The sequence below is a fragment of the Aptenodytes patagonicus genome, chromosome 24 (assembly GCF_965638725.1).
Source record: "Aptenodytes patagonicus chromosome 24, bAptPat1.pri.cur, whole genome shotgun sequence".
Taxonomy (NCBI): Eukaryota; Metazoa; Chordata; class Aves; order Sphenisciformes; family Spheniscidae; genus Aptenodytes; species Aptenodytes patagonicus.
Genome location: NC_134972.1, coordinates 4,268,137 through 4,292,817, shown reverse-complemented (window position 1 = coordinate 4,292,817; position 24,681 = coordinate 4,268,137). Strand labels below are relative to the sequence as shown.

Below are 24,681 nucleotides of genomic sequence, written 5' to 3'. Positions count from 1 at the left end.
AAAAGTGACTGGGATTTCCTTCTTTATTTAAAAACACAGGGGAAAAAAGGGCATTGCATCTCCTGCAGCCAGCATTTACAGGCGAGGGGTGGGAGGCGGGTAACCGACACCACGGGAGTCACAGAGCATCGCCCGCGCGAGGCACCCCGGCCCTAAGAGCACTTGAAATCCACAGCTAGCACTCGCAGAAACGGCTGAAACCGCTTGGAAGTTTTCATAGAAAAGAGCAAACCCATCTCTCACACCACTCTTTCCACACAAGATTCCCTGAACCTGCACGCATCCCTAGGAAAGCAGGGAAACTCACAGCGCATGCTTCATTTTCAGAAGGGAGCAGTTACGGGGGGAAGCGTTCATCCCCACACGGGAGAGCCGGGAGGCAAACGCAGAGGTGAGGGGACACCAGTTTGCTTTAAAACAATCCTTGCAAAGCTCCATCGAGGTCTGGCTGCATCTGCCTGGTCCTTGGGGATGGGAGAGAAATTCCTCCCCTCAACACCACCTGCATCATGGATGGGTCTGGAGCCCAGCTCGACTCTGAACACACTCGTTGCAGTCTCACATTCAGCCTTTACGCTGTCCTGGGGATGCAGGGAGGGTGGGAATGAGAAACAGGAATGTCGCAAGAGCGCTGGAGCCACTGGTAGTTTCTCCTCCTGGATAATTAACCCTAATTGTGCAACAAGCTTCTGCTTTACCATCCCAGGCCCGAGGAAACTTTGCAATTATCAAGCAACAAAAAAACTTGGTACTCCATGGTTTTGAAGCCTTGCACAAAGTAACCATCGTCCCTCTGCATTTGAAGTCTTCCAGAAATGAGGTCAGAGCGCTATCACCAAATGCTGTGACTCTATGATTGATATGCTTACCAAACTATTAAAACATTTTTGAAACACCATGTTATGAGCCAAACAGCAAGTCAGCCTAAAAAAAAAAAGATTTCAAACACTAGTGCAAATAAAGCAAGAAGGGGAAGAAAAAGGAACAGCATGATCTAGGTTTCTACAATTAAATAACAAATATTAACACTCACCCTGTACCGTTTGCATCGATTCCCACTCGTTTTCATAGTTTCAGTGTTCTCCAGCATCTCCACACAACCCCGCTTTGAGCCACTCTTACCCCCGAATTCGGGAGGCCCCGTCACCGCCTCCCCCAGGCTGCACCAAGGCGCCTCCAGCTGCACCTGCCCGGGGCTCCAGCAGAGCACGGCTGGAGGAGCAGCCCCTCCAGCACAGGAGGGGATTGATGCAGGAAGATGCAATTTTAATCTTGTTAAGATCCATCGGGCTAATCAACGCCTCGGAGCTCAACTGACAAAGCTCCGCTCGATCCCAGGCTGAGCCTGAGCTAGGCTGAAGCACAGCTGCCAAACAGCTGGAGACCTGGAAAGGGCAGGGACAAACCAGATTTTTTGCTCTTGGGGAACATGTTGAGCTGATTTTGCAGAGCAGAGAACATGTAATGACACAAAAAAAGGAAGAAAAAAAAAAAAAAAGAACAGGTAACTAGTCCACAGTAAAGGGAAGCCGTGTTAACTCCAGAACACTCCATGTGCTGCTAAGCTTGCAATGCAATTCCCGCACCGGCCACCTGGATTTATCAGCTGGCATATATCAGAGATGGCAAAGAGCGTGCCCGCGTCTGACATGGGACACGGCAGTGCAGCTGGGCCAAGGCAAGTGCATTTAAAAGATCCCATGTGCCCATCAGCAGGGCCCTGCACAGCCCTTGGCCCCCGGGCACCTCCTGCAGCCTTGCCCAGAGCTCCGGCGCCCAGCCAGGGTGCTGCTGCTGCTGCTGCCCAGGCTGCTGCCTCCTGCCCACAGGGCACACACGGGGCACCGCAGCTGGGGACGCCTGCAGACCACAGCAGCTTAATGCAAGGGATGCCTTCACTTGCTCGTTTCAGCTTAACGCAATTCTGGACTAAAGCTTTCCTACTCAAACGTGTGCTGCTTTCCGTGGTGCACGGGCACCGTCCCAGCCAATGCTCCTCACTCTGCCACCTTGGCTCTGGGTAAGTCAGGCCTGAACGAGAGCCCTCAAACGAAGAGTGAAGCAGCACCTATGTCTGGATGGGCTTGATGCAGCAAAGTCACACCAACACGACCTGCTGCTGACAGCAAGCAAGGACGGAGAGGTGTGTCCTCACTTGGTACCAAGGGTTACACACACATCTTGGGGTGAAGATATCAGACGATCTCGCTGCCTAGGGAATACCTGTATTTTCTACACGCTATTTATCTACACGTTATTCATCTACAGGAACTGATTTCGTTATGGAAATGATGAGTTCACATTGCTCTAAAACTTTCTGCTCATTTTCATTTCAAGGCAGGCAGCAGGCGAGTTGGTTGGACAAGTCTTCCCAGTTTCATTTACACACTCGGCTTTCGTTGCTTTTTGCTAAAAGCACTTCACCACCCGGGCACGGCTTTCTGGTACCCAGATGTATGCCGTGCAAAATCAACACCATACCTGAGGATCCTCCGGTCCCCGGGAGCCACTGTTGCACCAGCTGCCTGCCCAGGCTCACGCTCAGAAAGTACCAATAAGCCTTTTGGAGTGGCTGAGCAGGGAGCCTGCCAGTGCCGGGGTTTAACAGTGGCCACAGATATAAAAAGACGTAATTAAAAGCCAACAGATTTGTTGATACATCACTAGTCAGGCAGCGTAAAGAGCTGGAATCCTAGGGAAAAAGTCATCAAAACGGGAAGTTGCAGCGTGTCCCTTGTGCAGGCAGCTGCGGGCTGGTGTCTGCCCGGCTCTGCCCAGGCTGCCTGGGGAAGGCTGAGCAGCACAAAAGGGGAGAAAAATGTTTTTCCAAACACAAGAAAGGCCACACTCCCCTTCACACCTCTGAGACCTCCTGCTGCTTCCTCCAGGCTTGTTTTCTGGGGGAAATTACACAGCTGCGGAAGAGGATGCCCCTGCGCCAGGCCATGCTGAGGACCAGCGCTTCCCGTCCTGCACGGCGAGCGATGGCAGCATGAGGCACCTCCAGGTCGCCCTGCCTGGAGGCAGCTTCTGAAACACAGAGCCACCCAGGCTGCACCCGGGGCAAAGCCCAGGCAGGAGCAGGCAGGGACCCCACTCCCCGGCAGAGCAGGGTGCCGGGACGCGGGTCCAGCCGGATCCTGTATCGCAGGGAAGAGCAGTGGTGGAGGGAAGGGGCACTTCACCCCTGCTGAGATGACGGGGTGAGCTCGGTCTGAGGCGCTGAGTGGATGTGTGGAGACCAGCTGGCCCGAGCCCGGCACAGCTGCGTGCCCTGAACCACCCCATGGGGACCACCGGCGGCCGGGGAGGCAGCGCACGGAGCCGGGGGGTGGCTCAGCGCCTGGTCAGACGTCGGAGGTCCGGATGCTTTCATCGTCCAGATCGAAGGCGAACGGCTTCTCCTTGAGATGCTGTGGCTCCGACTTGTGCCGCACGCGCTTGCCCAGCACGGCTCCAGCGTCGCGCTCTGTGAAGGCTGGTACGAACACCGAGTCTCTCAGCAGCATGGGTGCCTCCTCCGGCGTCGGCTGCTTCCCCTCCGCCTGCGGCACCGGCGTCCAGGGCTGCCAGGAGGAGGTGGAGGGGGCTTTGCACAGCGCTCTCCTCTCCTCTGCTGCCTGCCTGTGCTGGGAGGGGGCTGTGGAGCCCCCAGGCTTGACCATGGAGGTTGATCTCATGAAGGACATTTCCTGCAAGGACAGACGCAGAGTGAGCTCTGGCTAGGGTTGGGTTTTTGTGTGTGCAACTGCTGTGAGCAATTTGCAAAGCCCTGGGGACCGGGACCAGGACCAGGCCCTTTACATGCTCTGCAGAAAGGGAAAAAAACCCTAAGCAAAGTGAAAGTCTGAATTGAATGGCCCTTTGTCAGCAGTCAGGCTCTCGCTTGTGCCTCGGAGCAGAGCAGGGTTCACGCAGGTCCAGTTCGATGGCTGAACCTCACTTTTCAATCTTTTTCAAGGAAACTTTTCCAGCGACTGGCAAACAAACCCAGAGGGCAGGGATCTCATCCTGGAAACGGGCTAACCGAGCACTTACACAAGCCCCTAAATAAATATCTTGTACATTGGCATGATCTTCATTTGACACTAAATATGAAGGAGAAAGGACATGACCTACCCTCGGGCGGGTTTTCAGGGCCTGGACTGCCCCTGTGATTACTCGGATCCAGCTGTGCATATCCTCGGGGCTGTCTGCCTGCAGAACACACCAGCCCAAATGAGACTTTGCCTTCTGCAAGCCCCCGGTGCAGCCAGAGTTGATCCCCACAGTGAAACGTGGACACGTTCTCAGTATATTTGCTACTAATTTATGCTTGCTTAAAAATCACTGCACCACCCCATCTCCCCCCGCAGAAGGGGAGCTACTCTCCACATTGCAGCATTTTTATATCAGGAATAGATAAAGCATTTAAGGAGAGAAAAAAAAATTGTCGGGGTGTTACCAACCCTGCCCCTGCACTGGCAGAGGCTCGGGGTCTGCATCCTGCCATGAGCCCACCTGGGGCTGTGCTCTCTGGGCAGCAGAGTTTGGGGCTTTGCCCGTGCACGTGGGGATGTGCATCCCCTGCATGGCATGGCACAGTGCGCTGGCTGCTCTTTGGGGACTCTCAAGTGCTGAGGGGTGTTGCAAATGCCAAGAGCACCACGCACAGCATCCCCCATCTGCTGCCTCCCCCTGCCCAGCTCAGCCAGCAACGGGGAGACCAACTTAATACCCCTCCCCACGGTGGAGAAGGGCTGGCCAAATCTGCAGGACAGGGGAGGTGCAGACACAGCCCTGTGCACTCGGGATGCTCATCGGATCGCCCTTTGTGCTTTTGCCTCTGCTTTTTCCTGCTCACACAAATAGCTGCTATTATAAATAAGCCCAAGGGGAGAAGTGAAACCGCCTGGCAGTTCTCCCTCGCCGCCTGTGCCCCGACGCCAGGCGAAGCTGTTACGAATTCATCTGCTTGTGTTTGCTGGCCGAGAGGCTGCTGGGGAACAGCCTGTTTGCAGGAGCATGGCTTGCATGAGCTGTGGAGAGCTGAACATACTGCGCAGAAAAGCAAACCCGCCTCGGCTGCCTCACCTGGATGTAGAAGGTTCTGGAGCTCGTTATGATTTCAAAGAGGTTGTCCCGCATCAGGAGGTCACTAGAAACAGCGAGAAAGAGACGGTCACTACCCAGAAGTCATCATAGATGGAAAAAAACCCCGTATTTACCCTCATCTCTAGAGTATGCTGGGGAAAAACATATTGAAGGCAAACCTTGGATCTCATCGGGATTTTGAGAAGACAATTCCAGCTCCCCAGAGACCTTCAGCTACAAACACATTCTAGCTTCTGCTGCCTGCAGGCAAACCCCCGCCCCTCCCCAGACCTGTAATCCATCTCATTTACAGTTCATTTTAAATGTGAACTTTCTATTACTTATTAAGAATAAAAATGCAAAGATATATTAATAAAATATATTTTTACTTTAGCTAAAGAGGTTTGTTTTCTTAGTTCATTTTCCATTGCAAGTCTCCAAGTCACTTTGATTTTATCAGCATTTGCTGCAATAAATTGCTCCCAAGACATTGTGTAGCCACCTGTGCTAGTTTAAGGAAAATGCCTATATACAGCTTTTGGCAGCTTTATGAACACCTTTGTTCTTCTGTCATACGACGCTATTTACTGTGCAGGGCCCCATACTCCTTAATCTATGGAGATAAGAGAGCTGTAGGAGCATGCCTGTCCAACAGAGATGGCTATCAGCACCAGAACAGAGGACGGACAATATCCTGCATCCAGCCACATTTCCCTGACCTGCTCATGGAACTGAAGGGGAAGAAATTTCTTAAAAGCAAAACAAAGAGGCGACATTTGGGTTACCGGGTTGTAAAAGAAAAGCGAGTGGCAGCACAGCTCAGCCTGGCCCCAGCTCGCAGCAGCAGCCGCTGTTTGGGGCCCTCTGGGCTCCCCAAAGTAGGGAGCTGAGTTTCCTTCCTGCCCTCCTCCAGTTCAGCTCCTCCGGGAGCTGCTTCCCACCAGCAGCCGGAGCAGCCAGAGCTCCCATTAGCTGCTCCGGGCCCAGCACAACCGAGGGCTACAGCAGGAACTGCAGTCCAGGGAAACACGGACGGGAGCATTACCCAGACTTGACCAGGCACTCGTGGGTCTTGCAGACGTCCTTCAGGAGAATTGAACGCAAGGGCTCCTTGTCCTGTGGAGACGAGAGGAGACAGTGATGGTCTTGGCTGGCCCCTGGGGCTGGTGGCGCTGGGATGTGCCTCCCATGGAGCCGCCCGCACCGGCACGGGAGCGCAGCAGCCCCAGACCTCTGCTTGGGAACAGCCGGTCCCAGGCGGGGGCTGCTCACCTGCTCACACTTGTAATAACTGATGGAAAATTCATCCAGAACGAAGTACCGGCGCTTCCAGCTCTTCCTCTGGAAAAGAGAAGAGGAAACCGCTTGGTGCTGGGCTCTGGTGCTCTCCCCACGCTGTCACAGTCCAGCATCCAGAGCATCCCTGGAGCATCCCCGACCCACGGGGGAGCAGCCAGCCCAACGCCACCCGCCCGGCTGAGGCACCCCGCTGCCCACGGCACAGGGGAACCCCAGCACTCACCACGTTCCCCTGCTTCACGCAGTAGCCGCTCTTGAGGACGGGGGGCCCGGCGGGCGGCTTGGCGGCCGAGGTGGGGATGTAGCTCTGTGAGCGCCGCAGCAGCGGGTGGGCAGCCACATCGCTGCCCTCCCCTCCATCCCCCCCATTCTGCAACCGGAGAGCACAGAGTTACGGGGGAGCACAGAGAGAGCAGGGAGGGGAATTCCCTGCTAGAAGGCAGGACACCTGAGCTGGAGGGAGAAGCAGCCCGAAGCAAGCCCTGAGCACAGTGCTGCATGCCAAGGGCTAATTGCAATGCCTGGACATGAACAGGGGAATGAACCAGAGTAGAGAGCTGGTTTTATCTCGTTGCATGCAGCTTTTCAGACTGCTGCCTGAGTACTATTCACTCTTTTGGCGCCCACACGTTAAAAACAATGGTAAGAAATTGGAAAGGCTACAGAAAAGCAATTTGAGTGCTGAAGAAAATCCCTTGCAGCAGGGGAGTTAAAGGACCTCATCTGCCTGGCTTATCAAGCACCGAGAGATGACTCAACTGCACCACAGACCTTCTCAGGGAGAAACGCAAGGTACGAGGAGCTCTTTCATCTGGCAGAGGGAGACAGAACAAAAACCACCAGCTGGAAGCTGGAGCCAGACAAACCCAAGTTAGAAAGCAGGGATGCTTTCCAACTGGAGAAGGCAATATATCATGGGAACAAACTGCTCAGGAAAGCCGTAAAGTCTCCACTCCACGTTTTCACAGCCAAATTCTCCCAAAAGAAACTGTGATGTTTAGAGTTCAGGTAGAAAACTCGCACTTCCCCTGGCCCTGAGCTGTCTCTCCCCAAGCACAACGATTGCTGCTATGAGCATGGACGAGCTGTGCACGTGGCCGTGCATCCAGCACCCATCCCCTGGCTCAACCCGAGCACTTCCCAGTGCATCCCAAGGGCCGGACCCTGTCCTGCTGCCAGCATCACCCCTCTCTCCCCCACGCCACCCCGTTCCCCGGCAGCGCCCTCCCTTCCCCCTCAGCAGCACAGAGGATGGTTGAGATGAAACATCTGTGCTCATCTCCTTCCCCCATCCCTCCAACCCCTTCCTCCAGCTCTGCGCTGAGGTTTGAGAATTGCCATGGCAGCTGGGGTGGCTCTCGCTGCCACCAGCCTTATATGGCACCCGCGCCGGTGAGACTGCCAGTGCGGTTAACCAGCGACCTGCCCGCACTGCTCCTTCCAGCACCTTCGAGAGGCTGCTTTGGTTTCTCCAGGACAGAGACAAGCAGCCATTTGGCTGGCCCCAAACTGCCGCCTGGCACCTCCGGAGAGCGGTGGAGCAGAGGAAACCGCCCGCTTCCCTCGCCTGGGCTGCACGGGCTCTGCCGAGCATTACAGATGTACGTGTCCAAAACCAGAGATGGGGATGCTGCTGCAATAGGGAGCGTTACACCCAGGAGCCGGGGTGATGCTGCAGGCCAGTTTGGGGGTGCAGCCAGAGCGTGGGGCTCCCCGCTGCAGTCCCAGAGCCACTGCAGGGCAGCACCGGCCGGCCGGGGCAGAGCCAGGAAACCACAAACGCGCCCAGGAAGCTGCAGTGGAGGAATCGCCATTTCACACAGTGCAAGCTGCAAGAGCACAGAAAATAGTCCAGCAGCTGATGCACCACCTTTAAAAAACCCCTCGGTGAAAGAAAGAAATTGGGCAAGGGCTGAGGGTGGAGCTCGCGGCTCTCGGGAGGTGGTGGCAGGGGAGGATAGCGAGACAGACTCAAGAGTCAGGAGGAAAGAGCAGCTTTAACTCACTGAAACAAAAAAGGAAAGTCACAAGGCTGGCTGCTGCCACTTGTTTGCAAGCAGGCAGCCAGGCTGCCTCGGCTGCACGGCACACGGGGAAGCAGGGGGGAGGCACAGTCTTCCCTGCCCTTCCCCACCCCACACATGGGGCAGAGGGTCCAGCAGCATCCCATGGGGCAGCAGCACCGGGAAGGGACAGCTGAGAGCCCAACCCTGGGAGCAGCCCCGACCCCACACACCTCTGCACCCCACACACCTCCGCACCTCACTCCCCGACAAACCCTGTGGCCAGGGAAGCGTTAAAAGCGCCTGCCAGCAAAAAAGCACTGCAATGATCTAATTCTCTGCTCTATTTTTAGTGCTGCCACTGATAAGAGCTGAAGTGAGCCCCAGAGCCGGATGAGCGCCCAAAGGTGGGAGACACCACGTGCACACCCAGCCACGTGCCGAGGGAAGGGGGCGCAGAGCCACGGCAAGCGGTGTCAGCCACCGCCTCCAGGACAGGTCAGTCCGTTTGGCTGCTTTGATGGGGGCAGCAACATGGGGTCCCTCTGCCCCAGGCACCTTGATGGGGGATTTGGACCCAGGACGTGTGGGTGGATGGTGAGGGATGGCCAGGAAGCTGAGCAGATTCGTTGCCTCCTCCTCCTCACACCCCCTTGTCTCATCACACTTCAGAGCAAGACAAAGGAGAGGTGCTACAGGGTGCTAAGTGCAGCTATTTATACACCCCTGAGTGGGAAGGGTTTGCAGGCACCAAGCTGGGTTTCCAGAAATGAAAGTGCAAACCAGCCTTCCCAACAGCCCAAACCAGCAACTGTCTCCAGCCCCATGGCTGGACCTCCCCCAGACCCCCAGAGCTCCCCCAGACTCCTGGACCCCACGCCCCAGCCCAGCGCCAGGCCGCAGGACCCACGTCCACAAGCTCTGCTACTCTGACACGCAGGTTAGAGAAGGACAGGGCCCATCAGTGATGTGTGTTAACAGTATTTCTCCATCCATTGCGCTGCTCAATACTGGCGGGGCACAGCAGGATGGTAAAGGAATAAAAACACCCAGACACTCGCTTTCCCTGTGCTCTCCCTTCCTAAAGCAGAAATCTGAGTATCATTTGCAACGAGTGATTTGCAGACCCAGCCACCCTCACTCCGCTCAACTCAGAAGGCAGCACACCCTTGCTGGCAGGGCAACGACAGCAGCAGGAGCCAGACACAAAACCCAGCGGGCAGGGACCCCTCAAAGCCCAGCTCAAGCACCGAAGGGCCCCCGGCAGCGAGGTGCGGCAACATCAAAGTGGGGTGTGGTGGGAATGGCCTCGCCCAGCTACGCATGGAGAAAGCTGCCACCTATTCTGCTTATCCCCATTAGGAGCTGCTCTTAAAACATGGGGAACAGAGAGACCAAAACAGGGTGCTGATGTCGCAGGGATTTTACCCCCAGCATTTGGGACAGTGCACAGATCCTGCCAGCTCACCTGGTTGATGGAGATGGGTGTGTGGACCACCACCCCCCCGATGATCTCAGTTTTGTAGGCCACCTGGGGCTTCCTATCCTGGGCCTGGGGCACCACTGGAGGCTTCGTGATCTCTGTGGCTGGTGGGATGCTACCACCCTTTGGCACCTACGGGAGAAAGAAAGGGGGTGAAGCACACAGGCATGACCATGCCGGGCAGCCCCACACCTGCTCTGGGCACCATTGTCTCTGTCCTCCCAGCCTAAATGCAGCAATGTTCCTTTAAAAAATAATAAATGAACAAGCCACCCCAATTAAGGAGGGTGTGGGCCCCACCCAGGCGGTTTGCAGGAGGCACTGAGATGGGAGATGAGAGGTGGTGAATAATTAAGCATCACCTCACATGAGTCTGCGACTTGCCTCTGCAGCCCGATGCGTTTGTGGGACACTTGCTCCTTTAATTGTTCCCGCTCTACTTACAGCTACGCTTAATGATGAGCTTTTGTCTGCCTAACGAGGCTGAGCTGCAGCACGTCAGCAGGGGCACGGCAGACAGCCAGGCGCTGCTTTATACACTGAACGCCTGTGCACCCTGCACCAACGCGCAGCCGGGCAGGTTGTGTCTCCACTGCGAGCGGTCCCACATCCCTGGGCAGAGGCTGTGCCACAGGGACCCAGCTCCCGGCGCCAGCATCCTTCCTTTCCCCCTCCCAGCTCCTTCCCTCCAGCACCCAGCTCTGGACAGAAAGGCGGGTTTCCAAGTTTTCCTTCCCAAGTCTGCACTTCCACTTTTCTAATGCCATTAATTGCGGTCTCTGGCTCCAACCCACCCTCTTGCCTTCCACCCCAAAGTGCACAGGGAGTAACACGCAGTCCTCTCCGTGCAAACTGCACCATGCATCATCGGCTATTGGCTGGGCAGAGCAGAGCTCTCAGCTGCTCTGAAGTCCCTCCTGAGGCAGACGGCTGGACTCGTGTTTAGGCTGAGACCTGGCTTAAGTCTCAGGGGGCAGAGGTCTGTGCTAAGACCTCACAAACCCGCAGGCGGGAGAGGTCTGGCAGGAGAGGAGGAAGGGCCAAGGACGAGATCCCGGTCACGCTGCCCACACAGAGCCCCGGGTGCTCACCAGCAGCCAGGCTCAGCTGACAGGGCAGGCAGTGCCGGGCAGGGGGCAGGCAGTGCCGGGCAGGGGGCAGTGGCACGTTCAGGCGCCATCGCTTCCTGCTTCGGAAATGCCGCTGCCCTGAGAGTGAGGGGCCAGACCATGGCAGGCTCCCGCACGCCTGCGCTGCACGGCCCTGTGCAGAGCACCAGCGCCCACGGGCACCGGCACTCACTAGCTGCCTGCCCTGACAACTCAGGCGAGCACGACGCGGGTGCGCGGCGAGGCTGGGGAGCCGGCACAGGCCACCCGGCCAGAGGAAACGGTTTCACAACGCAGATGCAGAGACATTGTGTGCACGGGCAGCGGGGCAGGGGCAAAGGGAAGGAGCTGCATCTCTCTGCAGGCAGCAGTGCAAGGAGGAAGGTGCTGCTCGGCACCCAGCACAAGGCAGTGCTGCCGCCAGCTCGAGCCTCCTCGTGCAGAACTGAGCAGAGTCCCTTGTCACGGTCACACCAGCCCACTGCACGCCTCATGCCTTCAGCTGCCAAGGCCCTGGCTACAAAGACAGCATGCAGGGTGAGGAAACACAGGAACTGATTTGCCAAGAGCAGAGGAGAAGTCTCCGTGAGAAGCGGAAGCTGAACCTGGATCTCTGCACCAGGAGTAATACCCGAACTGCTGCCCCGTCCTTCCCATCCCACTGTGGTGAGTGACTCGGCCGGCAGCAGCATGCACTGAACATACAGCGCACATGAGTGTGCTTGGTGTGATGCACCCCACGCAAAGGGAGAGGGAGACCACTCAAAGGCCAGAGGCTGGTAAGGGTCAAAACCCTGCCAAAAGCCAGAACAACTCCCCGTGGGCCTTCTGTGCTTTCCCCACCCACGCCAAGATGATGAAGCCACTGCAACTCGGAGCAGTCCAAGGAAACCCAGGCACAATCAGAGACCTATGGGAAGCTGCAGAGCAGGGAGAGGGATTTCCCATGCAGGACAGAGCAGCAGCGTCACCCGCATCCCAGTAGCCCTGTGATTCCCAGCCAGTCTGCGAGAACTCCTCCCTGCAGGGCTGGATGAGCTGGTCGGCCAGCTGGGACACAGTCAGAGTTGGGAAGGGCTGGTCAACATCAGGGTATGAAAATCACCCTGGTTTATTGCAGAAACAGAAGATGTGTCTTCCTACTGTCACACCAGCTCCCACCTCAGCCAGCCTGGCAGATCAGCAACACGGGCTGCCTGCAGGCAACTACCCCGGAGGAAACTACCCCGGCGGTACACCTAGACAAATGTCACTGGCAGGCTCTGGTTACAACTCCTACCCGGTTTTGGAGGTGGGTTTTTTGTAGCCAATATCACCTGAGCCCATCAGAGAGAAGGTACAAGCCAGAGCCCGTGCAGTCAGTTTGGTGGCTTCAGGCGCAGAGGTTGTCACATTTAATGTATTTGCAGATAAAAAAAGAAAATACAAGCCAGGTCTGGTCTTGTAGATGAGTTTCCCACAGGGACTACAACACAGCACTCCAGTGATTTTAAACAAAAAACTCAATGAAAAAAAGTTACTTGATAGGCCCTAATCCTAAACTGTTTGCCATGATTTTTCCTTGTATTTAGTTTACAAACCACGAAAAACATGCATCAGCGCATGATGTAGCAAAACCCTGCTAGCATTAAACATTGGCAATACTGCTAATGCCAGGTACACAGAAGCCTGCAGTGCCCCTGACCCTTTCGCAGGGATCCCCCACATCCCAGGTGCAGGAAGATGCTGTCCTGCGAACGCCTAACCCAGGAGTCCCAGTGTACGGGCACTGCCAACTGAGCATCAAACACGCAGCGTGCAGACGGTGCTTCTACTCCCACTGCAAGAGAGAGGGAGCACAGCATCAACCCTCATCGCCAGGAGCACTGGGCAGCTGAGGAGCACAGACTTCGCGAGTTACTGGGTCAGTGACCATTAATTTACAGTTGTATGAACACAACAGTAAAGGAGAGGAGATGGCAGACAAACTCCTTCGGATCCAGGCACAACCCACCCTACGATGCCCTACAGTGCAGGGCATTTGCTACGCCTCGTCACAAGACCCGGTGTTCCAGGAAGAACAATAATTTATTTACTCAATTTTTAAAGCAAAAGAAAGACGCCCTTTGACAGCCACAGTGAGGAGTTGGTTACGGGTATCCCAGCTGACAGGAGGGAAACGTCCCCGGAGCAGGCGGGGATGGGGACAGATCCCACAGGACCTTCCCCAGGGTGCAAGTGCCATCCCCCACAGCAGCTGGGCAGGGAGCGCAAAGATGCACGAGCAAACAGCAGCAAAGTAAATCCTGACCAGTAGGATCCCTGGGGATGGTGGAGGGAACATCTCCCATCTGAAGCCAGACCCCTGAGAGGGGTCACTGCGGAGCTCTGGCCTTGCAAAGGGACATGGCGAAGCCGTCCAGCCCGCGTGCTAAAAGGGTGCATTGCCAGCACATCCCTCCTCTGCTCGGAGAGCTTCTCCCTCAGATCCAAACCAGCCCAGCCCCGCGTGCTGGTAGAACTGCACGCAGCCCCAGCGTGTCTGTGTAAGAGCCCTGCTCTCGCGGGGCTGTCCAGGGAACAGGGCATGCTCTCCTGGGAATGAGGAGGTTTCGGGAGCTACAGCCCCATATTACAGCTGCTTCACTCAACAGCAAAACAAGGGATGCACCAGAAGCAGAGTGGGCTCCAGAAGGAGGACAAGATGCTGCAGCCACCAGCCGAGAGCTGCGCTTCCATCCTTCCCTGGTGCAGCCTCAGCACTAACCCAGAAGAAAGCCTGGCAAGTTTGGCACAGACCTGCTCCCAGGCTGGGGACAGCCCGGCCACCACCATCACTGCTCCTCAGGTGAGACTAGGGAGGCAATGGAGGAGGAGAGCACAGCAAGAAGGAAAAGCACAGCTCTTCCAGGCATTTATTGAGTGGCCCATCAAGGCAGGACACAGCAACACCAGAGATGATCATAATGCAACCTACCGTGATCTTACTGGCCCGGTTCAGTGCCTCCACCCAGTCCTGCAGGTCCTTCTGATCGCTGGCTTGCAAGAAATAGCGCTGAGATAAAGCATTGATAACTATCAAAGAAGGGAACAAAAAGAAGAGTTAGGGAACCCCATTCAGTGTTTAGCATTATTGAAACAAATTAAACAATAAATCAACAAGACAGCATCTCTCAAATCCCAGTCCCAGAGTCATTTGCAGATATCAGTCTCGTAACCTGTAACATGGAAAAGCAGCCGAGGGGCCAGCGCTCAGGCATGGAGGGGGGACGTGGCAGCTGGTCAGCCGGATCCTTACACCAGAGCTTAGGGAGGGCAGGGCTGAAGACAGGCTTAAACCAAGGCTGTGGCATGGCCCAAACTAGGACTTAATCTAGTGCTGAAGTTACCCCCTCGCATGGGGTGTTTGAGGGCCCCTTGGGACTTCCTTCACTCAGCACTTGGGTTTTAACTCTCATCCGAAATGTTGGTGCGAACCCCAAGCGGGGTCTGGGAAGCTCCTCGGGGACACGCTCCCCGCAGACTCCCCAGCGAGCACTGCCTCCTGGCTGGCAGCCGGACGGGTCAGAGGAAGCTCTCGGAGGATTTCCAGCACCAAAAAGCTGGAGACATTTTTAACTGCACAAGATCTTGCTGAAAGTCCCATGAGCCTCGTGCCCTGGGCTCTGCCACACCGGGCTCCTCCGGAGCAGCCCCGTCCCCGCGTGGGGATGTGCCATGCGCTCTGGTCTTTGTCTTGGGCTACATCCCTCATAGTAAAGTATTGCAAAGACAACACCAATCCCCTGGGAGAAGTATGTGCTTGTGCTGTCATTTCTGTTGCTTTAAACCTGAGTTCACAGCTCATGCACAAGGCACTGAAGCAGCATGGGTCGGGCTGAGGCCATTTGGGGTGGGGGGGAATTGGACACAAAACACCCCTTCCTTGCACCAACAGGAACGGAAGCTTATGATGGCATTAAAAAGGAAAAAAACCCACCTGTATTGCACAATGTAGTGCAGCACAACGGAACACACGGAAAGGATTCAGGAGCACAGCAAAAGCCAGGGTCCCTGCAGGGGACCTTCACAGAGGGGACCCATAGGGTCCTGCCTCCCTCACCAGGCTCTGCCCATGCGTCTTGCGTGGGGGGTCACAGTGACAGGGCCACTGCATGGGGCCAGGGCCCTGTGCTGGCCCTCTGGCACGACAGGCCAGGCGCCCTTCCCTCCCCGACCGCGAGGACGATGCAGGCAGGTCCCACGGGTCTGTCCAGCAGCAGCCGGGAAGGCTCACGGGGGAGGCGCCTATGCCACAGCCTCCCGTGGTGGGGTGTCCTCCCTGGCAGAGCCCCACCAGTGTCCCCCTCACTCACCAAAGCAGAACGGAGTTTTCGGCTTCTGTTTTGGGGTGGCGATGCTAACCTGCAACAGAGCAAATTAAAGAAAAAATTAAAGATAATAGTGCACGCTAACAGCATGCACGAGAGCTGGAAGCTTCCATCCACACACCCATGACAGAGGGGAAGCCAGTGTTCCCCAAGCTCCAACCCAGTCCACGGTCCTGATTCATCTGAGCCCCCGTCCAGCTCCGATGCTGCAGTGCGAGTGCGGGGCTGAGGAGTGAGTGCCCGGCCGCTGGCACGCTGCAGGCTGCAGCCTCGTTACGCTGCGCCCAGCAGCCGCTCTGGCCTGAGGGGAGGCATCATCTGCCCTCCCCAGCCCTGCAGTTACCCCATCTGCAAATGAGGAGGAGAGCTGGCCAGCTTGAGTCAGGGGAAAACGAACATGGCTGGTGGGCAGGGCCCAATTAGCACATCTTCCCCATGCACCTCCCGGTCCCGGTTGGAGCCCTGCTGTGTGCCACCGTGGGGCACCGCTCCCACCCCAGGCTCCGCCGCCTCTGGGAACGGCCGGGCAGGACCCCCAGCAGCGCGGATGCGGGGCTGACGGGCAGTGCGGCCCTCGGGGCGCTGGCGCATCCCGTGCCCACGAGGACGACGAGCACGGCACAAGCTCAGGAGCCGCAGCGCAGCTGTGTGAGCTCTCGGGAACTGGCCCGTATCAGATGTAACGCAGACCACATGCGGCAACGAACGCGCGGTCCCAGGGGAAGGTCAGCGCGGAAACAGGGCTTTCATCTCCCGCTGTCCCCCCCGGCACTGGCTGCACTGTAAAGCAAAGAACGGAAAGCTTTCAAAGGCCTTGAAAATGCGAGTTTCTGCTGGACTAACACAGTCGCTCTTGTCAGCAATTAAGAAAATTGAGGGAAAATAGCAGTGGTTTCTCCCTAAAGAGTAGGAATCATTTATATAAGAATAATACTCCCCGAGGCTCCAAGCACAGCATTCATGGAGTATTTATTCTGACAGGCTTCCTCCTTCAGAGCCAGTCTATAATGCTTTAAATATGTTTTCTCAAGCAAACCTCCATTTTTCTGGCATATTTACAGTTGGTAGTTAAAGCCGCTGGCATAACCCAATCCTGCAGTTTGTGACCAAATGCTGTCCTACAGCAATTTTCATTTAGACTAAAACGTATATAATTTATAAGTGAGGCTCCTTCCGAAATGGGGAAGGCTCAACCACCCGGCGTTGCTTCATCTGCGCTTAATTTATAAATCATGATTCAGCAGGAACAGAGAGATCTGTCCAATTCTTTATCCGGCTCCAGTACGGAGCTGAGCCCGGCGTGGCGGCCACAAGCCCCCGCTCCCCCCAGCAGCAGCAGCCGAGGGGCAGCTCATGGGAAAAGGATGGTGGCAGCTCCGCTTTCCGCAGCCATGCTTGCAGCCACGGCTCCATGCGTTCCAGTCACCAGTGCTGCAACAGTTGTCATTTATTGCACTATTTTTGCCTTCCCGTGGAAGCCGGATAATACCATTAAGACAGACAGAAGACTGAGCTTCCAGAAGGTCTCATCCTTCAGGGCACTGCCCTCTAAGCACAGGGAGAGGTACTGGTGCCCCCAAACCCATCGCGAGAGGGACCTTGGGACTGTCTCTACCTCCCCATCTTCATTGGGTCTGATGAGCACCCTCCCGCAGACCTCGGGCTGCAGCAGGACCTGCAGCGGGAGGCACCGCACTGGAGTTATGGGGACTGAGTGCCAAAATGAGAGGGGCACCACAGTATGAGCGCAAACTCTGGCTCAGCCCGGTGCTGGAGCAGCAACACCAAGGTGATTGCCAGCTCTGCGTCCAGCTCACACTGACACCATGCTCCCATCCCCGCTCAGTCCCTGCCGCCCCATGTCCTTCCTCATGGCAGAGCAATTCCTCTTCCTCCCGCACCTCAACCTTGCAGCTCATCCCACGCCAGCTGAAGGCAAACACCGGTCCCAGCGCTGGGCTCAGCCGTGCTGCAGGGACGTTCCCCCCTTCCCACAGACCCGCTCAGGCTCCCGTCCCAGGGAGGATGGCACAGGCTCGGGCAGGACCAGGACCTCACCTCGGGTGCTGCCAGGGCAAGCCATCACCTCTCCCAGGAAAGCCACATGGATAAGGGGACAACAGGGAGCATTCATTTTCCCTCTGCTCCACCCCAACATTACCTTGGAGATATAGGTCAGCTGCAGAGATCCGACAGCACCTGCACCAATGGCCAGGTTCTGCAAAACATTTAATGAGCAATGGCAGTTAAATGACAGAGAGAACGCAAAAGAGGTGAGCCACGCTGTCATTTAGTGTCACTGGGGCCAGGCAGCAAAAGCAACAGCCACACTGTCAGCCTCAGCTGCTCCCCTTCTCCGTGCACCTGGTTCATCTCACACCCTACAAGCAGCTGGGACCGGCCACGCTGTGCTGCACCCGAGCACCGTGCCCTCCTTGGTCCCACTCCAAACTGCCTGTCCCACTCACCGCCCCGTGCAGCGGCACCTCAGGTGCAAGACGAGCTCCGACTCCCACCCCGCACGGCCCAGAGAGCAGGAGTTTGTGCTAAACACCGGCCAGGAGGCTGTGGGCGGGCGGCTGGCCGGGCACTTCCCCTTCCCCTTTTAACAAGGCAATGAAGAATCTGCTGCGAGATGCTCTTTAGGAAGACAGGTCCCTCCCCAGCCTACAAGCAGTGCTCAAGCACCGTGGGGTTTCCAGGAGGATCCTCCTAAAGGTCAGCTTTGGCTCTTGCTCTTTTAAGCTTGACTGCAAGCACCGGGGCAGCTCCCAGAGACATCAGGCGCGACATGCACAGACTCCATCTCCCCCAACCGCCCAGCTCCTGGTCTAAGTGCTTTTGCTGTATGATGCCACTTCCAAGATGACAAGTATTTCTAGGATAACCTCTTCTCTTTCTTGTTATCACTGTCTCTACGCTAAGACACAAGGGAGGTGTAACACCTCACATTGGCACAGCATTTCTATAGGCTCCTCCAGGGTATCAATGGCTCCTGGTGGCGTAAGCTGCTGCTGGGACAGTCCTGGAAACCACAGAAATCGCAGGGAGGCTGCTCTGCTGGAGCTTGGTCGTGGCCGCACCCAGCCACGGGAGACCCCAACAGACAACTGATGCAGCAAACAGCATTTTCCTTCTGGGACCCGGAGGAGATGCCTCCGCCAGGGCAGCCCAGTGGGGAGCCTGAGATGCAGCTACAGACTTGCTAACAGCTTCCACAGACATGCCCAGCGTGAAGCTGGGAGCAGCGCGGGACCCTACCTGAGGGTTGTCCATGTACCACAGGAGGCAGTTGGCCTGGGTGTCCAGGATGAAATACCTCCGCAGAAACTTGCCGCAGGTCTCATTTTCTTCAATGTCCAGGAACCCGCAGATACGGTTCTGTCGATCCAAGTACGGCATGCCGGGCTCCTTCTCGCATCACCCTGCAGAGGAGGGACAGGCAGGGAGAGGTGGATGCTCTGCTCCCACAGCCCCACTCCCCAGGGAGCTAGCTGCTCCTGCACCTACAGCCGTCTCAACCCGTCAGTGCCAGACGTGCCGGCATGCAAGCACAGTCGCTCAGCCCCCATCCGAGCTTGCAAGAAGGAGAGGGAAGGGATAACCCGCCAGAGCTGACCCGAACGAGCACGTTAGCTGCTTCTCCTTGCTGAAAAATGAGGCGTTTGCATAAACACGTTCCTCCCCATGGAGGTGCACATCGCTCCCCAGCCCCAAGAGCCGCCCACCCCACCGTGGCCAGGGATCTCAAAAGGCATGAAAGCCCGCACGACACTCGGCAGAGAGTCTGGGGCTTCGCTCCTCGTCCAGCTCCCCCCTCCGCATCATGTCCCGTGGCCGCCGGCCGAGCTTCCTGCAGGTCCAGTTTCCCAGCCTGCCCAAACCTCCTGCTGCCTCTCCCAGGCCTCCACAACCCACGGCTTAACACATGAAAAGCAAAGTCAAACTGCTACCGTCGCGTGTTTGCACTGTGGGGAAGCTGCCAAACACAAACGTCACCCAGCACGCCTTTGTGACAAGAAGGTGCCAGTGTGCCAGCCCCGGGTGCAGGGCAGATCAGACCAGTGAGCAGGACCAAAATAGCTCAGCGAGGAATTGCAGGACTTTGGAAACCTGGGAGCTGCAGACGGACTCAGTCACCGCACGCTGCCAAACAAATGCTCGCTGGCCCAGCTCCGAAACTGCTTGTGGCACAGGGCAGCACCACGGCCGCTGGGATGTCCCAGGGCAGCAACAGACCGATGCCGAGTGACAGCCCTGGGCCCCAAACTGCCCCTGTCACAGCAGCGGTCGTGTCCCACAAAGCTGCCCTCCGGAGAGCTCAGCAACGTGGGGCAGCCCCGCGCCACAGCTTGGCCCACCGAGAGAGGACAAAGTAGCCACAAAGGATTTGACATGAGACACCAGGTCCCTGGGAACCGTAACAAAAAATAATCCCAAAGCAGACTGCGCGCTAGAGAGAACCCGAGCACACTCCCAGGAAATGGAAAACAATCTGCAACTCCAGCAGAAAATCTGTGCAGCCAGGATGCCGAGTCAGCAGGGAAAACAATGACCCATCTCCGCGGGGCCAAGCCATGTCACCAGGTCTGCCACAGACACGGACCCTCCCCGGCACTGACCCCCAGCCGGGGCGAGCCAGGAGGTCGCCTCCAAGCTCACCTCGGCCACAGCAGCTGCAGAGGAGCAGAGCTGGGCTGCAACACCGGCCTCCCGGGCAGCCGCCACACAAACCCCTGCTGCAGAAGCAGCGAGAAATGCCGTGCCGAGCCTGCCACAACACAGGCACGGGGCACGACGGCCCTGAGCAGCCAGACTGGAGAGCACGGCAGCTGCGGTGCCTGTAAATGGGCTTTGCCTGTGTCCCCCGTGGGCGCAAGACGCGGGGGAGCCTGAGCATCGCTCTGTCATCCCGCAGGAGCAGCGGCCGCTTTGAGTCAGCAGGAGTGGGTGCACGTTGCCACTGCTTTAATTTGGCAGCAGCTCCCGCCCACCTTGCACAGCAGAGCTGGCTGCAGAGCCACGGGGAGGGGAGCCCCTCAGCACCCCTGCAATGGGGCTGCCCCAGCGGACTGGGTCTCTGCACTATCACTTCCAGCCCTGCACAGGGAGCGAAAGCAGCACCGACAGCCGCGGGAAAGCAGGGCACATCCCTCTGCCCGGGCAGAGCCCCCTCACCACGGCTTAGGGTGGACAGGCAGGGATGGAGGCAGCGGTTACCAAAAGGACGTGAGCTGAACCTGGTGTGGTTTGTCCGGTAGAAGAGGGGTGACTCGCACAGGTGCCACAAGTGGAGGCCGCACAAATAAAAGATCTCATGCAGAAAAGGAGGAAATACTATTTTTGAGCTGAATAGCTGCAGTGGAGTGGGGCCCTGAGAGGCAAGTGTTGTGCAAGAGTTGTGGTGCAGCTGCAAAGGTAGAGGTGGCAGAAAACGAGTCAACCTGTTGTTAGGATTTCAGAGTTTATCACCAGCGTCTCAGAGATGGGTATCAGGGCTTTGCTAAGAGGGAAATCATACTGCTTCAGTAGAAGAGATTGTTTTAAAACAACACATTTGCCCTGATGCAAGGGTTATGTGGGCACTTCACATTTTACTGCTTTTTTGTGGGGTTATTTTTGTGGGCAGGGGGAAGCACACAGAAAACAGATTCCCAAGTGCCTTCAACCGTACCAACACGTTCAGACCAGGCCTCATAAATTATCTCTTCCTCCTGCTGCTAATAAAAGTCCAGAGATTTCTGCTTATGAGAGGGATGAGAAAGAGCCAAGGTGTGCCGCAGGCAGGCCAGGGACGAGTCCCCGGACCTTCGGGGCTGTGGTGCCGGACCCATTGGACACCTCCTGGGACTCCCCACGTTCCCCCCTGCCATCCTTAATTAATATGGGCTTGGATGAAAGCCCACAAAGCAGCTCAACTCTTCTGTGCGAGCTAACCTTGGATTGCACTTGGATATGCAAAAACCTTTGGACAGAAGAGATTGCAACTGCTCCAAACTCCACCCTCCAGACCGTGCTCCCCCCAGCCAGCCAGGCTCCCTGTCCCCTCACATCCCACCGCCTGCAGGACACGAACTGTCTATCTCCTTGCAGCCACTGAGAATTGCACTTTTCCATAGGAAAAGGATAAAAGTAGCATCTCCAGCTCCACCAGCATGTGGGTATTTGGTCCCCCTGCTCAGGAACTCCGGGAGGGCCAGAAAACACTCAGTTTGCACTACTGTTTATTATTTATACAGCACTTTGTAAACTCTAAGTCTTAATTTTTTTTTATGCGAGACCCAAACTCGTGTTTGTTGTAGGAAGGACAGAAGATGAAATCTGAGGGGGAGGATAAGAGGGACTGAAGGCGTTATGGACATCACACTGGCACTGGGCACAGGAAGCTACGATTTACGGATGATGCCTGCGCCCGATTCACAGAGGCTAACCTGCTGTCCAACAACAACTTGAACTTCCCAAGCATCGCACCGAATCAGGCCCTCAGGATCTCATTACCAGATCCCCTTTAGGAATTTATGCCATCTCGTAGTGAGGCACATCAGAGGCTTCCAGGACTCTTCCCTACCTCTGAATCAACTGACTTCCCAGCTTTTTCAGAGTCCTAATATCCCACCAAGAAGGACAACCCTTTTCTGGCTCAGTTAATGAGATGACAAGAGGAATTAGGCTATAGAAGAAGGTTTACAGCAAAAAATACCCTCCCGCCTGCCTCCTGAGACACAGGTAAGCACTTTCCAGGAGGACACAGAAGGTGCAGGGCACCGTCCAAACGGCACCCAAGCCCCTCTTTGCGGTCACTGCTGGCTCAAAGGCCTCGTGTGCAGCCACACAGACAGACTTTCCAGGAAGCACCCCCAGGACGCCAGTGCTTCACTGCACCATCACGGCTGCCCGTGCCCTGCTCTGTCCTGCTTCTGGCACTTGCTGCGCAGCTACAGCAATGGGAGCGCGCCCCCACAGAAACCCACAGCAGAAAAAGCCAAGGCAACGGGAGACCTGACATTCAGAGCATCGCAGCAGTGCTGGCCAGAGGCATCTCCTCAGCACCTCACTCCACAGCACAGCCCATTGTACCTGCAGGCAGTCACAGCATCCTCCTCCTCTCTCATGCCTGTCTGTCCGTGCTGCCCTGGTGCCTTTTGGGGCGCGGGGCAACCACCCCCGTTTCACGAGGGCTCCAAGCTGCGATGCCTGCTGCCCCCACGCAGCTCCGAGACAGCCCCGGCCGCACGGGGCGATGGCTGCGAGCCGCAGCGGTTGCAGCACTACTTCCTTTTACCTGGCCTTGCAAAGGAGTTTCCAGAGTTTGCCCTGCCGACGTCTATCCGGCGGCTGACACACGAGACAGATGGTGTAGGCAGAGCTCAGCAACTAACTCCTGCTAATTCCAGACATTTGCCTTAATGAAATAATTAACCTGTTGAAAGGCAGGCTGGGAGCAGCGAGGATACCTTTCTTCATCTCACCACAGAAAAAGTCAGGGCAACACACTCTGCATAGCTGCACATCCCAAATCATCCTTGCACATTTGCTACCAATCCCACAGACCCAGAGATCGAAGTGTGCAGCACCCCCAAATCTCCCACAGGGACCCCGTTCCCAAAACCGCGGGCTATCCCGGCAGGAGCAGCCCTCGCTACCTCCAGCTCTCTCCGGCCCCGCGCTACCCCTCGCTGCAAGCAGTAACGTGCAGAAGCGACTCGCACCGCTGCAAACCCCGGCGCGGCAGGGAGGCCTCTTCCCACCAGACGAGGCACGGATGCTTCCAGCCGCTGAGACAGGAGTTTCTGCCACATCCCTGGACCGACGGACCAGCCCCACGAAGGGTGCTCCGCCTCGGGGCCGGACCCCCGGGGCCGCGGCCGGCTGCCCGCAGGCACAGCCGCCTCCCAGCCCGCTCCCGGCGCCGGGGGGCACAGACGCCTCCGGCCGCCCCGACCCCGCGGCCGGGGAAGCCCCTTCTCGGGGGCAGTCCTGCCGGGCAGCCCCCGCCGGTGGGGAACGGAGGGAGGGTGGGGACGGGGCAGCGAGGGCTCCCCGGCCGGTCCCGCGGGGTCCTCGAAGAAGCCTCCGAGGGGGAGCGCTGCCCACGGGCGGGACGGCGGCTCCGCGGACACGCGTGACCCCCGCGCTCCCGGCACTCACCCCGCGGCGTCCCTGGGCTGCGCCCCCCGCGCATGGCCGGCGGAGCGGGCTGGGGGCTGCGGGCGCTGCGCGCACGCCGAGCGGCGGAGGAGGGCCGGGCGGCGGAGGGCCGGGCGGCGGAGGGGGTGTGCCCCTGGCTCCGCCGTCGCTTTTTTCCGGGTTAATTACGTCTCCCATTAGCAAACCCGGCCCCGGATGTGAGTGCGGGGCGCCGGGCTCCCGGGCGGCTCCGTGGGGCGGTGGGGGTGTGTGTCCCCCCCCCCCCGCGGACCTGCAGCGGCACCGGGCCCGGCTCGGTCCGCGCCCCCGGGCAGCCGCCGTGGGGGCGTCCGCTGCGGAGCGGGGCTGGGGCCAGCCCGGTCCCCGCCCCGAGCTTTGCACCCTCACCGCGGGGTGGGAGAGCTCCCCCGAGAGCCCCCGCCCAGCCCTGGGCTCGGGTCCTTCCTGGCAAAAGCCCCCCAGACCCGACAGAAAACTGCTCAGTAAATCAACATCCTCCAAAGAGCTCCTGCTCTGTCACCAGGACGCTTCGGCAAAGAGCTTCCCAGGCCCGTCCTGCGAGCTGCCCCCGGGCCTGCCGGGGTCCGTGGGGAGGGCTGCATCCCCGCCATGTGAAACTGCCTCCCCTGAGACCAGTGACCCCGACCGAGACCCCGCCTGGGGCAAGAGTCACGACCGCAGCCTGGTGAGCAGCGCCTGCGCTGCTAGCTGAGATGCTCAAAATAGCAACTGGATTCTCATGCAAGAGAAGTTTCTAAGGGTAGGCACGCTCCAGTGGTCCTGCTCTACAGTTAGCCCTCACATTGATACAGACTCAACATCCCAGGGCTTCCAAACCACATGGAGCATCGTTACTGCTTTATAAAACCTTTCCCCACTCCCACAGCCTTATTATGGCATGTAATGTCAAATACAGCAGCATCTGAGCAAATACAAGCAAGCAGGTTAGAGCGGTGTGTCTCTCGGGTGAATTGCCCCAGCTTCTGCGTCAGACTTGGACCAATAACCACCATTTTTGTTCGTAGTTCAGATCCAGGTCCTGTCAACCCAACTATGCCTGTGAGTTTTCCCCCCTCAGTGGCAGTTTGTAAGTGCTTACATGTTTTCACACCAGCCTGAGGATGCACCCGGATCTGTGCTTGTGCACACATGTAGACTTGCAGAGTTCAGAGCCAGCACTGCAGGCAAGGAGGAAGGCCAGAGACAGTGAGCTCGCT

The 24,681-nt window shown here is 57.3% G+C and overlaps 1 protein-coding gene across 3 annotated transcripts; it reads right to left on the bottom strand.

Annotated features, from left to right (window-relative positions):
- PLEKHA2 (pleckstrin homology domain containing A2) lies at window positions 1-23,514 on the bottom strand. Of its 3 annotated transcripts, none has more exons than XM_076358914.1 (12): window positions 23,465-23,514; window positions 18,578-18,741; window positions 17,478-17,534; window positions 15,302-15,350; window positions 13,924-14,021; window positions 9,844-9,990; window positions 6,596-6,742; window positions 6,346-6,414; window positions 6,119-6,189; window positions 5,074-5,137; window positions 4,120-4,197; window positions 1-3,692 (listed from the first exon to the last, which is right to left on the bottom strand). In XM_076358914.1, the coding sequence occupies exons 2-12, from the start codon at window positions 18,716-18,718 to the stop codon at window positions 3,348-3,350; spliced, it is 1,266 nt and encodes a 421-aa protein (XP_076215029.1). In that variant the 5' UTR covers window positions 18,719-18,741; window positions 23,465-23,514; the 3' UTR covers window positions 1-3,347. The 3 variants fall into 3 exon arrangements, with proteins under 3 accessions (XP_076215029.1, XP_076215030.1, XP_076215031.1); XM_076358915.1 differs by lacking the exon at window positions 23,465-23,514 and adding an exon at window positions 19,979-20,018; XM_076358916.1 differs by lacking the exon at window positions 9,844-9,990.
- Between the last annotated feature and the right edge of the window lie 1,167 nt (window positions 23,515-24,681).